General features: G+C 36.6%; 1 protein-coding gene across 1 annotated transcript; it reads left to right on the forward strand.

Moving 5' to 3' along the window:
• The first annotated feature begins 1,433 nt into the window (after nt 1–1,433).
• On the forward strand, nt 1,434–13,776 carry LOC140209945 (green-sensitive opsin-like). Its single transcript, XM_072278629.1, has 5 exons — nt 1,434–1,794; nt 2,045–2,213; nt 8,964–9,129; nt 9,243–9,482; nt 13,648–13,776. Exons 1-5 carry the CDS (start codon nt 1,434–1,436, stop codon nt 13,774–13,776), a joined length of 1,065 nt encoding a protein of 354 aa, XP_072134730.1.
• Nucleotides 13,777–15,381: the final 1,605 nt, after the last annotated feature.

Below are 15,381 nucleotides of genomic sequence, written 5' to 3' on the forward strand. Positions count from 1 at the left end.
TAACGTAAGTTGCCAAGAGTATTTCACTCGTTTCTTTATTTAAGATATCTGGTGTTATTGGTAGATTATTTGTGTGTTCTCTTGTGTGTTTGTTCCCTGAAGATAAATCTGCCACTTTGGATTGTGAGATGTCCATAACAGTGAAGTGTCTTTTGTGACGTTGAGTAGATCAATGCGACAAAAGGAGTTTCAGGCTAAAAGTAAATAAAATTATAATACTTAAAAATTGACTCTGACTATCAAAATCAGTGATGTACAGGATGATAATTATCTGAAAGTATTAAAAAATAACTTTTGACAAATCAAGGTAATAATGTATATTCATAAACATGAGAAAATCTGCAGATGTTGGAAATCCAAAGCAACACACACAGAATGGTTGAGGAACTCAGCAGATCAGGCAGCATCCATGGAAATGATGCCAAAACAGTCAACGTTTCGGGCCAAGACCCTTCATCAGGACTGCAAAGCAAGGGGAGAAAGAAAATAATGTATGTTCACCTGTCATTATTATTATTATTATTAATCTGTTATAAACTTAAACTTTTCATCAATTTTTATTTCCAAATATTGAGTTAACAATGACAGCGCAATAGTTGTGTGGTTGCTACTTTTGAAGTTTTTGTTCTAATGGTTGTAGCTATTCCTTGTAATGCAAATGCTGATCAGATGAATGCTTTTTTTTAAAGAAGAAACTGGATTATTTTCCTTGGTGATGATTAACCGGATTCAAAATTGCAGGGAACAGCTTTGTATAGACTTTACCGTGTAAATGACTAAAGCTAAGAAGTCCCAGGTGATTGTCTTTTAAGTTGTTATATGTGCATTTGTTGTTTGTTAATACTTTGATATAACAATCAATATTATAATATCACCACTTTTGTAATAGGTGTTATAATCAGCATCCAAATAACGTCAGCAGCAGAACTGCATTTCAGATGAATGAACTAAGCAATTCCCATATTAAATATTGGCAGGTTCAAAATATTAATGTTTAATGTATTTTCACATGGCAAACCATTTGTTTGATCCAGCTTGTTAGACTCAGGTTTGGTTATGTTAAAGCTTTACTATGTTGGGAATATAAACAAAAATCAAGCACTTTCCTTCGGAATAAATGTAATCGTAATCATTGAAACTATCTCAAAGAGTGTAATAAGTCATTTCCTTTGCACGTCAGTTGAAATCCTTAGATGACGAAAAGTCTTAAAGAGCTTTACCAGGTTTTGTGAAACTACTGTATCTTCTTAAATCCTACTTAAATCGTCAATGCTACTAAATCTTTTTTGTCCTTGCCCCCAATCCTTGACACTACTTAAAAAGGCTATAAAGTGTTGAATTAATGCAAGGCACTGAGAGTGCTGCTTTCCTTGCCAACTTTCCCAGTAGTTAGGGATACTTTACACTTGTGCTGCTAGTATTTTTCATTTAAGATGAATGGTACAGAAGGAGAGAACTTTTATGTCCCATTTTCCAACAAGACTGGGGTAGTTCGTAGTCCTTTTGAATACCCTCAGTATTACCTGGCTGAACCCTGGAAATTCTCCATCATTGCTGCCTACGTGCTTCTACTGATAGGCATTGGACTACCAATAAATGGTTTGACACTGCTGGTCACTTTCAAACACAAGAAATTAAGGCATCCCCTTAATTATATTTTAGTGAACCTTTCGGTGGCCAATTTGCTCATGGTTCTCATGGGGCTTGTATTGGCTTTTTACACAGCCCTACATGGTTACTTTGTCATGGGACCCATTGGCTGTGTGGTGGAAGGCTTCTTTTCAGCTGTTGGTGGTGAGTACACTGAAACTGTGCCCTGAATTGGAATGAATTATATTGTGAATGTTAAATATAAAATATATAGTCTAGAACAAATTGAACTCTAATTTCTAATTGTTGCTTTTTGCAAATTGTGGAAGCTTTCTGGTACCATGCTTTATAAAGTTAATGACATATTGATAAAGGAGTTAACTTGCTAATCTGTTCAAAAGTCTCTTCCTTCCCAATTCTCTCTTATTCACTTTATTGCACTTTCTCTCTTCAGGCGAAGTCAGTCTTTGGTCCTTGGTAGTTTTGGCTATAGAACGGTACATAGTGGTGTGCAAGCCGATGGGGAATTTCAGGTTTGGAAATAACCATGCTCTGATAGGGATTGCATTCACTTGGGTCCTGGGTCTAGCTGCCGCTAGCCCTCCTCTGGTTGGTTGGTCCAGGTAAGCAAAGTAAGCAAAATCTATTAAACTATTGTTACAATTTCACAGGTTTTATGGGCATAAGACATGAAGATCCCTTTGTCCCCTACTCAAACTGTATGTCAGCATACATTGATGTTGCTTCAGAGAAACATGCTTGCTTGCCACAGCTTGTCGTAATCTGGTCAGTTATTGTGGATGAAAGAGCAAAGTTCATTATCTTGTTCAGGACAGAGTTGAGTGTACTTTGTAAACTCAGCTGAGAACTGCATTCATAGGAAAGTCATAGTCAAGAGATATTACCTAAGTCTTTGAGAGAGCCTCTAGCTTCATCATTAAAGGTTAAAGATGTGAATTCAGAGTGGCCACCATCAGTGCAAAGTCGTTAGAAAATTTAAATGGTTGAGCCCTGGTGCAACGCACACTTAAAATGTATGTTAAATTAAGGAATTATATACAAATGGGCCAGATTTCCCTACTATTATGTTAATGTAACTATTTATACTCACCATGAAAGATGTTCTTTATTTCATTCATACACGAGTTGAGAATGTGGATACCAGAGCCACCATTAAATTTTAGTCCCTAAGTGCTCTTGAGAAAATGAATAATTTAAACCTCCATGCTCTCTGAGAGGAGAGAGCTCCCAAAGTACAGTTAGTTATGGAGTTCAAGGACTTTGACACACTGGTGGAGTTATGTGCTGAAAGTTTAACTGTTGATGGTGTATGACTTGGAGAAGAACTTAGAGGTGATAGGGGTATCAGTGTTATGGTTATGTGGCATTCTGTCAAAGATGTCTTGGGAATTGTTGCAATGTAAATAAAGATGAAAGATGAAAGATTAGCTTTATTTGTCATTTGTACACCGAAACATAGAAACATATAGTGAAGTATGTCACTTACGTCGACGACTGCCACAGTCCAAGATGTGCTGGGGGAAGCCCGCAAGTTTCACCATGCTTTTGGCACTAACATAAAATGCCCATAACTAACTAACTCTAACCCGTAAGTCTTTGAAATGTGGGGAAAAATCGGAGCATCAGGAGGAAACTCATTATACTTAGCAATAACAATACTGGAGATGGAGGAAGTGAATACTTAAGTGACAGTGTGCCTGTCAAACTGACTATTTCACTCTGAATGGTATTGAACTTCTTGAGTGTCACTGAGCTGGAACTTTCCTGGTGCGTAGACAGAATTCTTACTTAACCCTAAAGTGCACCCTATAAATAGTGAAAAAAAAGCTTTGGTGTGTCAAGAGGTGAATCATTTGACACAAATATTCAGCCCCTGAGATGCCCTCTCACAGCATCAGTGTTTATGATGACCTAATAGTGGCAACAACAATATAGATATTGGAACTTCTTGGAGATCTTTCTCAGCGAGAAGATACGGAATATCATCCAGTGGCTCATGCTGATGACAGCTTGGCAAGGTCAGACACTGTCATGCACCAGCATTCTGATCCATACAGGAGTGTGGACAGAACACAGCTCCAGTACAGCTTCAGCTTGGTGTGAACGCTGTACTTGGTTGATTCCCATATGTTGCTCATTGATCTGAGGACGTTTCTAGCTTTTCTGAGTCTGCACTGGATGTTGTTTTTGTTCTCACCATCCTGCCCAATGATACTGCCCAGGTAGGTGAATCTGCCAGTACTGGGTAAGTCGACACCATATGCCTTGGCAGGTGGAGGAGACCCTACACTAAAGGTCATGGTCTCAGTCTTTCTCTGGTTGATTCTGAGTCCAACCTGTTCACCAAAGGTACATGGGCGTTGAGGTTTCTCTTCCATGTGCTGTGGTGTACGTGAGAGTAATGCGAGGTCATCTGTAAAGTCAGGAACCTCTAAAGTTAGAGAATAGTATCCACCTAATGCCTTTCTGCTTATTTTTCATTGTTTGTCGCATAACCCAGCCAACTATGAGGTTAAGCAATATCGTCGACATCACACAGCCTTGTCTGACTCCTGTCTTGACTTCAAAGCTCAAATTGCAGTCCCCAACTGTGCAAGTGAGATTAATATGAAAACTCTGGAAAAGCTGGACAGTTTTGGAAGGGATCCCATATGATCTACGCACAGTTTCCTCCGCACTGTGTGCTCAGCTCTACGATGTTATGCAGTGTGAAGATCTGTTCAGCACAACCTCCATCTTCCTGAAGCTAGTTTGCTCCTTCCTCAAGCGCACATCAACAGCATCTGTCATCAGTTGGGCAGTGACTCTGGTGAGAATCTTTCTGGGTGCTGACAAAAGTGTGATGCCATGCCAGTTGTTGCAATCACTTAGCTCCCCTTTCTTCAGGATCCGAACAATAACTCCCTTCGTCCATTCCTTGGGTACTTGTCCCCTTTCCCAGATTATAGTAAACGATGGTTGCAACTTTTGGTACAGCTTTGAAGAGTTTAGCATTCAAATTGTCATGTCCTGGAGCTTCGCTGTTCTTTATTGATTGAATTGCAGCAACAATCTCTTCTTTCTTGGGTGGATTTGTGTTGATGTAATGACTTTAGATTACTCGTCCTAATGAAACTCAAAAACAAGCATCAGTATAGGCATGTGCACAGACATCATTTCAGATGAGGGAGAAATGCATCATTAAGCTCAGATATTCAAATAATCCTATCCAGTCTGTGCCTCTTCATCACTAGCCTTGAGAAAATAACCTCTTTCTGGCTACTGTTCACTGAAGTACTGTATCGTGAATGGTATGAGGTTGCTCTATTTTTTGGGTAAATTTGAATTAACTTTCCTTTAGAAATTTAAATCGGGCTAAGTATCTGCTGAATGTGTTTTTTTTCTTTAGCTTTCAGAATCTGGACCTCAGTGACTTATTGCCAAGCATAATTGTACTTGAGGAGGTAGGGGATGTTCAACCCCTTCTTGACTTGCTGCATTCCTTTTGATGTAGTTACTCCTGTATTGATGTTACATGGGGAGTTCCATAATCTAGAAACATTGACAATGATAATCAGGCGTGCAACTTACTGAGAGCTTGCTATGTTTTTGTGCACATGCTGCCTTGTCCATCTTGGCAGTAGAGATCACAGTTTGGAGGGAGGGGTGCTGTTAGAGTAACTTAGGCAAGTAAATGCGGTGAATTTTGAACTGGTACATATTCCTGCCATTGTGCATTGGCATGAATATTTAGTTTGGTGGATTAAGTTGTCTTCTTTGGCCTGAACTGTGTTGAGCTGCTGCTGTGGCTCAGTGAAGGGTAATGAATCACACTCATAACTGTGCTTTGCAGATGACGAAAACACATCAGGAAGTTTCAAAATGAGTCACTCACTACAGGATATCCAATTTTTGAACTGCTCCTGAATCCTTCCCCAGAATGATGATGGTCAGCAATGCCATTGAATGTCCAGGGTGGTTAATTAGACTCTACACTCAGTAGTCATTTTATTAGGTAACTCCTGTTCATGGTCTTCGGCTGCTGGAGCCCATCCACGTCAAGGTTCGATGTGTTGTACATTCAGAGATGCTCCTCTGCACACCACTGTTGTAACAGGTGGTCGTTTGAGTTACTGTCACCTGCCTTTTACTTTGAACCAGTCTGGCCATTCTCCTCTGGTATTCCTCACTAACAAGGCATTTTTGCTCACAGAACTGGCACTTACTGGATGTCTTTTTTATTTTTTCTTACACAATTCTCTGTAAGTTCTAAAGAATGTTGTACATGAAAATCCTGGGAGATCAGCAGTTTGAGATACTCAAACCACCCATTTGACACCAACATTCATTCCACTGTCAAAGTCACCAAGGTCTTTTTTCTTCCCCATTCTGATGCTTAGTCTGAACAACGACTGAACATCTTGACCATGTCTGCATGCTTTTATGCACTGAATTGCTGCCACATGATTGGCTAATTATATATTTGCATTAATGAGTAGATGTACAAATGACCTCTGAATGTATGTTATGAGAGACAATCATTGCCTGGCGTTTGTGTGGTATTAATGTTACTTACATGGGCTCAAAACTGAATGTCTTCCAGATCTTGTCAAGTGCTTGCAGGTATGAATTGTTCTATTCGATAAAGTGTTGCAAATTGAGTTAAATGTTGTCTAATCATGTGCGAGCATATCGACATCTTAAGTTGTTAGGGAAGGGAGACTGTTGAAAATACAGCTGAAATGGTTGGGTCTAGCACATGTGAACACCTGCAGTGACACTTGGGGTTTGGAATCATTAACATCCAACCACAAGCATTCTGTGCAACTTTCCTCCTGATGGACATTGGCTTCAGTTTCACCAAGACTACTTGATCCCATACTCTACCAAATATTTCCTTAATATCAAGGGCACTTCCTCTTGATTCATTGTAGAATTCAGCTTTTTGGTCCAGGCCTGAACCAGCACCGTGATGGGGTCTGGAGCTCAGTGTTCCAAGCCAAACCTAAACTAGACACCCACGAGTAGGTTAATGGTGAGCAGGTGACTCTTGACAGCCCCATTGACAGTACCTTCTGTCACCTTACTGGTGACTAAATGTAGATAAAGTACTAATTATTCTTAAATAAATGCTCAATTACAAATACGGACTCCCATTCCGTCTGATCTTAGTTGTTACTGGAGAGTTTTATTTATTTTATCTTATCATTCCTTCTGTTATTTTTGTTGCTCAAATTCTAATCTTTATTTCTCACTGAATCTGAGTTGAATTCATCTATATTTTTCCACAGTATGTATATTTTTCGCCTCACAGGTTTTCAAAATAGATGAATTCAAGTAGAGAAATATCATGATTTACCCCATTTACTGAGATTTCTCAGCAAGTCATTTTCTGTTATTGGATCTAAAATTAAAATATTAATTCATACAGCAGTCATTAATGTTTGACAAAGAAAGTGTAAATTGTTGAAGAATTCCAGCTTCACAAATAAATGCAAAATTAACTATTAAAGAATCAAAAAGGAGTAGATCAAAGCAGTAAAAACATTGCTGCAAAAAAAACAGAAATGTTTTTGCATTCTGCGACTGAAAATCAATTGTAATTTGAAAAATCTTTGACCAAGTACTGTTGCAGAAAAGTTTATAAATTGTAGGTAGACTTAGGCTTATATGTGGATAAAAGGGGCATGGGCATCAAACGACTACCATAAAAAACTGAAGATTTGAGGTATCATATTTACATATTCATCAACAAATATTTAAAGTATTATATTTTGCATATTAATTTCCAATACAGATTTTATAATAAATTTAATCGATTTGCACCTGCTGCAGTATGGATTTGAATGCAATGATAAAATGGATGCAATGGCTGTCATTGCAACTCCTTGATGCTTTTTAATTCTGTTCCATTTGGTACAAAAATGGATTGTATTTCCAAATTGGATTTGTTTCCATATTGGTATGGGCCACAAGGCACATTAGCAGTTCTAAAAAGATAATATTATTGGAGACATGTTGTAATTTAAGACAGACATGATATCATTTTCTTCCCTCAGAACTTTGTAAATCCTTGGAAAACTTTCTCAAAAGGACGGCAGAAGCAGTAACCGAAATTTTTTTGAGGCAGAAAGGGGGTGAAAGTTTCAATGGGTAACTACGAATGTTCAAAGTCCAAAGCTGAAAGTAAAATTATTATCAAAGTACATAAATGTCACTATTCACAACCCTGAGATTCATTTTATTGCGGGCATACTCAGTAAATCCAAGTGGAGTTAATTTACAGTCAAATCAGCTGTAGTTTAATAAAGGGGGCACAAAGGGGCTGTATTATTACTTCTGCTCCTTTTTTTATAAATTTTTATAAGTTGCCTTGTTTTGGCTCATTATAAGATACCTGATGCCTCTTTATTTGTTATCATTTTGATGGACTATGATCCGACTGAACTTGACTGAGAATTTCACATTTTATTGAAATCTTTCTTCATTTTCATTGGGTGGGATTTCCAGCTGTTCTGATGATCTACTTTGGCAGTGGAGAATTTTGGAGAGTTAGGATAATTTAGATAATGCTGATAGGTCTCCAGCATAATTAACTTTTTCATCGAGAAATGAGTAACAATTCTAGCAAGAATCTCAAACAGATGCTTCAACACGTACTGACTCCAGGAGCAACTAAATATCATTTGGTTGAACTGAATGCTTATGGAGTGGTGGAGCTTGGGGAAATGGCCAGAAAATTATTCATCCTATTTGTTATTGCCAAATGGAAGCCATAAGGACTCTTTCATTTATAACAGATTTAGTTGGGAGTTGACATTTTAAGGAAGGAGTTCTATGAAAGAAGCTGCAGAATCTAGTCAGCTCCATCTTGGGTACTAGCCTACAAAGTACCCAGGACATCTTTAGGGAGCGGTGTCTCAGAAAGGCAGCATCCATTATTAAGGACCTCCAGCACCAAGAGTATGCCCTTTTCTCACTGTTACCATCAGGTAGGAGGTACAGAAACCTAAAGGCACACACTCAGTGATTCAGGAACAGCTTCTTCCCCTCTGCTATTCGGTTCCTAAATGGACATTGAATCTTTGGACACTACCTCACTTTTTTTAATATACAGTATTTCTGTTTTTGCACATTTTTTAATCTGTTCAATATATGTAATTGATTTACTTGTTTATTTATTTTTTTAATTTTATTTATTATTTGTTTCTCTCTGCTAGATTATGTATTGCATTGAACTGCTGCTGCTAAGTTAACGAATTTCACATCACATGCCGGTGCTAATAAACCTGATTGTGATTCTGATACTTCTTTAAAAAGATATGGTATAATTGGACTTTTTGAACATTGTTTGTTAATTGTTTCTCTTTCAGGTACATTCCAGAAGGATATCAGTGCTCATGCGGTCCAGATTACTACACCAGGAATCCACATTACAACAATGAATCTTATGTAATATATCTGTTTATCTTTTATTTTATTGTTCCGGTTATCCTCATACTTTTTTCTTATGGAAATTTGATATGTAAAGTAAAGGAGGTAAGCATCACATGACTACATGCAATTATGTATTCAATCTACATTTACAAAATAATCAGGTTTCAATTTAAATAACCAGAGTAATTCAAAGTATGAAACATTGCTTTGCTTAGGCTGCAGCACAGCAACAGGAATCTGCCACGACACAGAAAGCTGAGAAGGAAGTCACCCGCATGGTGATCTTAATGGTTATCGGTTTTCTTACTGCCTGGTTACCATATGCCTCAGTAGCAGCCTGGATCTTTCTGAATCAGGGAAAAGAATTTTCTGCTGGATTTATGACACTTCCTGCATTCTTCTCCAAAAGTTCAGTAGTATATAATCCAATCATCTACGTGCTAATGAACAAGCAGGTATGATCTTTCATCTGTTTGAATGTGAAAGTGAAGTGCCAAAATTGCTAACTGGAAATATAAAATATACTCTCAAGTACAATGTCTTCATTCACAGCTTAATATTGTTTTACTATTAGATTAATCTAGAATAAGATAGTTTTCTACAACAATATGACTAGAGAATACAAGTTGTAGGTCATATTAGATATAGATTAGACCCAGATCTATTGATGCACAATGATACGTTGGAAATCAACCATAATATGGTAAATTTAATGCAAGAAAAAGAAGAAAATTGAAGCAACTGCTAATATTCTAGATTTAGGTAGCCATCACATAATGCATGAGGAAGAGCTCAGCATGGTAAAAGAAGAACCAACAAAATAAATAACAAGATAAAACAAAAATGTAATACCAAACTACAAAACCTAACACAGGACTTGACAACTGAAAGAGATACAAACTAAATGGGATAAAATAATAACTACAAAACTTGCAAGAGATGCCAAACTAAATTCAAAAATATTTGCTGATAATGTAAAACAACAGGAATATTTAGGAGAAAAATGTCCTTTTAGAAATATATGATAACGATATTGTAAACGAAAGCAAGGAAATTATATAGCACATTTTACAATTAATTTGTGTGGTATTTACAGTAAAGAACATAGCATCTAAACATCACAAGTGAACCAGGGTGATAGAACTCTAACAAAGTAAAGCAAGCATAATAATAATGGAAAACCTATGGCTGTATAGGCTGACAATTTCTTCATTTAATTGATGATTTAGTCTCCATCCCATGCTATGGAAGGAAAGGTGAGTGAAGTGCAGATGCATTGACTGTCAAATTCCAAATTTCTCTCTTTGGACAGGAAAAGAAAGGGCAATATGACAGAATAAATCTAGGCAATTTTTGTCTATTTACCTAAACACGTTGCCATTGAAAATAAAGTGATTTAACACAAAAGTTCTTAGCTGGGCGTGCAACCTTCATAGATTTGTTCTGCTGACAAACTTATCTTTTTAAATTCTATCTTTTTGTAAGTTATTTAAATGGACTTGTTTTAAGGCATTTGATAAAGCCCCTCACATTAAAATATACAGTGGCATGCAAAAGTTTGAGCACCCCTGGTCAAAATTTCTGTTACTGGGAATAACTAAGCGAGTAAAAGATGAACTAATTTCCAAAAGGTATAAAGTTAAAGATGACATATTTCTTTAATATTTTAAGCAAGAAAACTTTTTTATTTCCATCTTTTACGGTTTCAAAATAACAAAAAAGGAAAAGGGCCTGAAGCAAAAGTTTGGGCACCCGTCATGGCAGTACTTAGTAACATCCCGTTTGGCAAGTATCACAGCTTGTAAATGCTTTCTGTAGCCAGCTAAAAGTCTTTCAATTCTTGTTTGGGGGATTTTCACCCATTCTTCCTTGCAAAAGGCTTCTAGTTCTGTGAGATTCTTGGGCTGTCTTGCATGCACTGCTTTTTTGAGGTCTACCCACATACACTCGATGATGTTTAGGTCGGGGGACTGTGAGGATCGTGGCAAAACCTTCAGCTTGTGCCTCTTGAGGTAGTCCATTGTGGATTTTGAGGTGTGTTTAGGTTCGTTATCCTGTTGTAGAAGCCATACTCTTTTCATCTTCGGCTTCTATTTTAATTTCATCAGTCCACAGGACTTGTTCCCAAAATGCATCAAGCTTGTTTAGGTGTTCATTTGAACCTTTTGAATAGCACTTTTTGGCCACAGTGAGCAAAGGTATGTTTGGAGAAAAAAGGTTGAAGAATTTCATGAAAAGAACCCCTCTCAACTGTTAAGCATGGGGGTGGATTGATCATGCTTTGGGCTTGTGTTGCAGCCAGTGGCACAGGGAACATTTACTGGTAGAGGGAAGAATGAATTCAATTAAGTACCAGCAAATGCTGGAAGCAAACATCACACCATCTGTAAAAAAGCCAAAAATGAAAAGAGGATGGCTTCTACAACAGAATAATGAACCTAAACACACCACAAAATCCACAATGGACTACCTCAAGAGGTGCAAGCTGAAGGTTTTGCCATGGCCCTCGCAGTCCCTTGACCTAAACATCATCGAGAATATGTGGATAGACCTCAAAAAAGCAGTGCATGCAAGACAGCCCAAGAATCTCACAGAACTAGAAGCCTTTTGCAAGGGAGAATGGGTGAAAATCCCCCAAACAAGAATTAAAAGACTCTTAGCTGGCTACAAAAAGCATTTACAAGCTGTGATACTTGCCAAAGGGGGTGTTACTAAGTACTGCCATGCAGGGTGCCCAAACTTTTGCTTCAGGCCCTTTTCCTTTTTTGCTATTTTGAAACTGTAAAAGATGGAAATAAAAAAAGTTTTCTTGCTTAAAATATTAAAGAAATGTGTCATTTTTAACTTGATGCCTTTTGGAAATCAGTTCATCTTTTATTCACTTAGCTATGCACAGTAACAGAAATTTTGACCGGGGTGCCCAAACTTTTGCAAGCCACTGTAAACTGAAGTTGAAACTCAAAGTCAGAAATAAGTTACTGACCTGGCCAGAAAGTTAACTGAGTGACATGATATGTAAAGTAGTAATGATTTGTATGCACTCTAATTGACTGTAAGTAACCAGCAATATCCCACAAGGATCTTTTTTGGGGCCTCAATTATTGAAAGTAATGACTAATATAATGAGATAGAAAATCACTTATCATGGTTTGCCAATAGCACAAAGCTAAGCAGCAAATTAAACTTTAAAAATGATGGACAAGTAATAATAAATGAAATGAATGATGACTATTATGGCAAATGAGACATGATTAACTTTGATCTAAATAGGATAAGATAAAATACAGCAGAGTTTTCTTAAAATAATGAATAACTGGAAAGAATGGTGATCCATCCAAAAACAAAGATCATTAATTTCAGACAAGCATCAAGACCTTGCTTGACTCATGGTCAGTTGGAAGAGCTCAGTTGGAATCTCATTACCACTGTGTTGAGAGCAAGAACTTATATGTAAGCATCAAGTACTTAGATGTATTTACCAAGATCTGTAAAGAGGTGTGTGTGAAGACCAGGCAGCTGTGCAATGGAGAGTTCAATATTTTTTTGAGCTGTATATGAAGAAAACACACTGAAACCAACACCTACAGCTGCTGGGAGATTACCCATTGGACGAAAATGTTTGGTCTGCCAAAAATCAGTTGTAAATGATGAAATAGAGCAAACTGATAGATCTCATGGTCCAAAGTTATGTGTTCCAGGATGCACTTAAGCTTAGTACAGATTAAAGGGGGAAAGACTTGTACTGGCAATGCCAACATTTTAATATTCTTTGTTATTTCTTAGCACATACAATCGATTTCAATTTTTAAGATTAAAAAATCACTATAATGTCATGGAAAATGAATGTCATATAATGGATAACTAGTCTTTATTTTTGCCAAATTGGAAAACATAAGGGCTGAAGTCAGACTGGGACAAGGAAGGACTTATTAAATCACACAAAAGCCTTTTCTTACAAAATGGGGCAGTAGAAGTCTGGAAAACTTATTCAATTAACATTTTTTGTTACATCAAATGTAATTAAAAATCAAAGCTGAATTTAGGAGACTAAAGACTTGAAGTGATGTGGAAAATCTTGGGAATGTGGCATTGCATCATATATCAGCTGTGATATCATTGAAAGTTGGAACAGGCATGGGGGCGGGAGGGGAGTTTAGTTCCCGGTCTTAGGTAGAAGCAAGACATAAAAAAAGTGGCTTTTAACATATATTGACTGAACCTAAAGAGGAATTTTTATTAAAAAAACTATAGATTGTAAAGCCGAAAATTTTCTCCAGATGCATGTGCCAGCATGTTTGGAATTTACATACAAAAATGCAAGTGTGGAAATCTCAAATTTGTGGCATTTATTCAAAATACAGTTTAGGTGACTCTTTATGGAAAAACTAAGAACAAATACCATAGCTTTTTTTTATTTTTATAGTTTAAAATATTTTTAATGTTTTATGTGTTTTAGAATACCTTTGCTTGTGTTTAAAATAATTTTAATTAAGGATGTGAATAATCATTGTAAGGAGTGGTGTTGAATATTTCACAATTCTTTTGTTTTATTTTGGTTAATAGCTCAAATTTATTTTTTAATAATCTAAATAATTTAAAATATTTCTAAACTGTTTCTAGTTCCGGAGTTGTATGATCACCACCCTGTGCTGTGGAAAAAATCCATTGGGAGACGATGACTCTACAGTGTCTTCTCAAAGCAAGACAGAGGTTTCTTCAGTGTCATCAAATCAGGTTAACCCAGCATAGAGACAAAATTTATCATGTTAATTTTCAAACAACTGTCTGTACTTGTATGCAAAAACAACTTGGCATCTTCCTCTGTTTTCCTTTAACTTTTCGAACAAACTGAAGCAGTAAGTGAATTTTATTAATTCACGGTATTTTAACCAGAACCATAAAGAACAATGTTCCCTCTTTTTCTAAACAGCTGCACAGGCCAGCCATTGCTCTGAGCAGGAAATCTTTCCATGGGCTGAAAACTGCATGGCTCTTTATATTAACATTATACAAAAGAAAATTCCAGCAGCACGGCAACAAAGGCTATGTGCACAGGAGCATTTCAGTCACTGCGCGGCTGCAGGGAACAGTAATCATTCGTGATTATGGGGATAGTAATTGGCATAGTAATTCAACAATCAGTTAGATCTAACATTAGCAGGATGTGAAAGTATATTAAATAAAACTGGCAACTAGCAAACTGACCAAGAAAGCTAATTGATTGTCAGTTAAAACACATCTGGCTCCCTAACATTTTCTAGGAAGTCAGACTTGCCATCTCGACACAATCTTGTTTATCAGCATCTGGTTCTATACTATGTGATTGATCATTAATGCCCCCTGATGCCACTTAAAACAAAATCTATCAATAACTTCAGACTTTATAGTATTAACTAGTCTGGAGAATACTACAAACAGAAATTACCTTGGGTCAATCTTATCCCTTAATTTTACATTTTACGAAGAAGTTTTATGATGACTAATGATGAAATAATGCTGAAATTCATTAATTTCGATCAATAATGATGAAATTCTCATAAGACAATGACTCCCAAAGGTTTAATATCATAGCCCATTTAATATAAATGAAATTCAGTTGAAACGATTGATTTTTCTCTTAATATTTTTACAATGAAGGAGAACAATATTCCAGTTTCCAGTATCAAGAGGAGCATAATGTATGTTAGAACACAGATGTACGATGTACATAAAATATATTGTTGGAAAAGAACATGTAACAATAGAACAAGCTTTCTAGTTAGGAAAGTGTCCATAATGTGGATTTTCACTGTACATAGCACTTCCTATTACCAGTCAGTGATAGACTATTTCTGATTTACTGGATGAATCGATTCCTGTTTGCATTTTTAATCATTTATGCAGAAAATGATTAAATCATGACACCATCACTGTATATTTTTATATATAAAACAGCATATATATTGTGTAAAATGTTTGTAAAGTCAACTGGTTTTAGAAATAAATACAAGCATCACAGGTTACGGTGTTGTTTCATCATTTCTGTAAATTTGAAACTCCAATAGCTTCAGTTATCAGCGAATATGTTGCACTTCCAAAACTGTATCTATGAATGAGACCCCTGCAACCTGAGTGTTATATTATTCCCTTTACCTTAAAGAGAAGTTGATGCCACTTTGTAAAAAAAAATCTTTGTGTACGCCCATTGATTAGTGGATTTTATACAACAAATGCTACGATAAATTGGTATTCATATTGGTTTATCCTTGTCACATGTACGAAGTGAAAGGCTTTTATTTTCATATCAGGTTAGATCATTCCACACATAATTACATCAAGGAAGTAAGAAGAGAACAGAATGCAAGATCTAGTGTC

This window comes from Mobula birostris, chromosome 14, assembly GCF_030028105.1.
Source record: "Mobula birostris isolate sMobBir1 chromosome 14, sMobBir1.hap1, whole genome shotgun sequence".
NCBI lineage: Eukaryota > Metazoa > Chordata > Chondrichthyes > Myliobatiformes > Myliobatidae > Mobula > Mobula birostris.

Excerpts from the sequence above, each read along its gene's own strand:
- LOC140209945 (XM_072278629.1), top strand. The coding sequence starts at position 1,434 with ATGAATGGTACAGAAGGAGAGAACTTTTATGTCCCATTTTCCAACAAG. Across the intron at positions 2,214-8,963 it reads CCTCTGGTTGGTTGGTCCAG|GTACATTCCAGAAGGATATC; the intron begins GTAAGCAAAGTA and ends TTTCTCTTTCAG. Across the intron at positions 9,483-13,647 it reads ACGTGCTAATGAACAAGCAG|TTCCGGAGTTGTATGATCAC; the intron begins GTATGATCTTTC and ends AACTGTTTCTAG.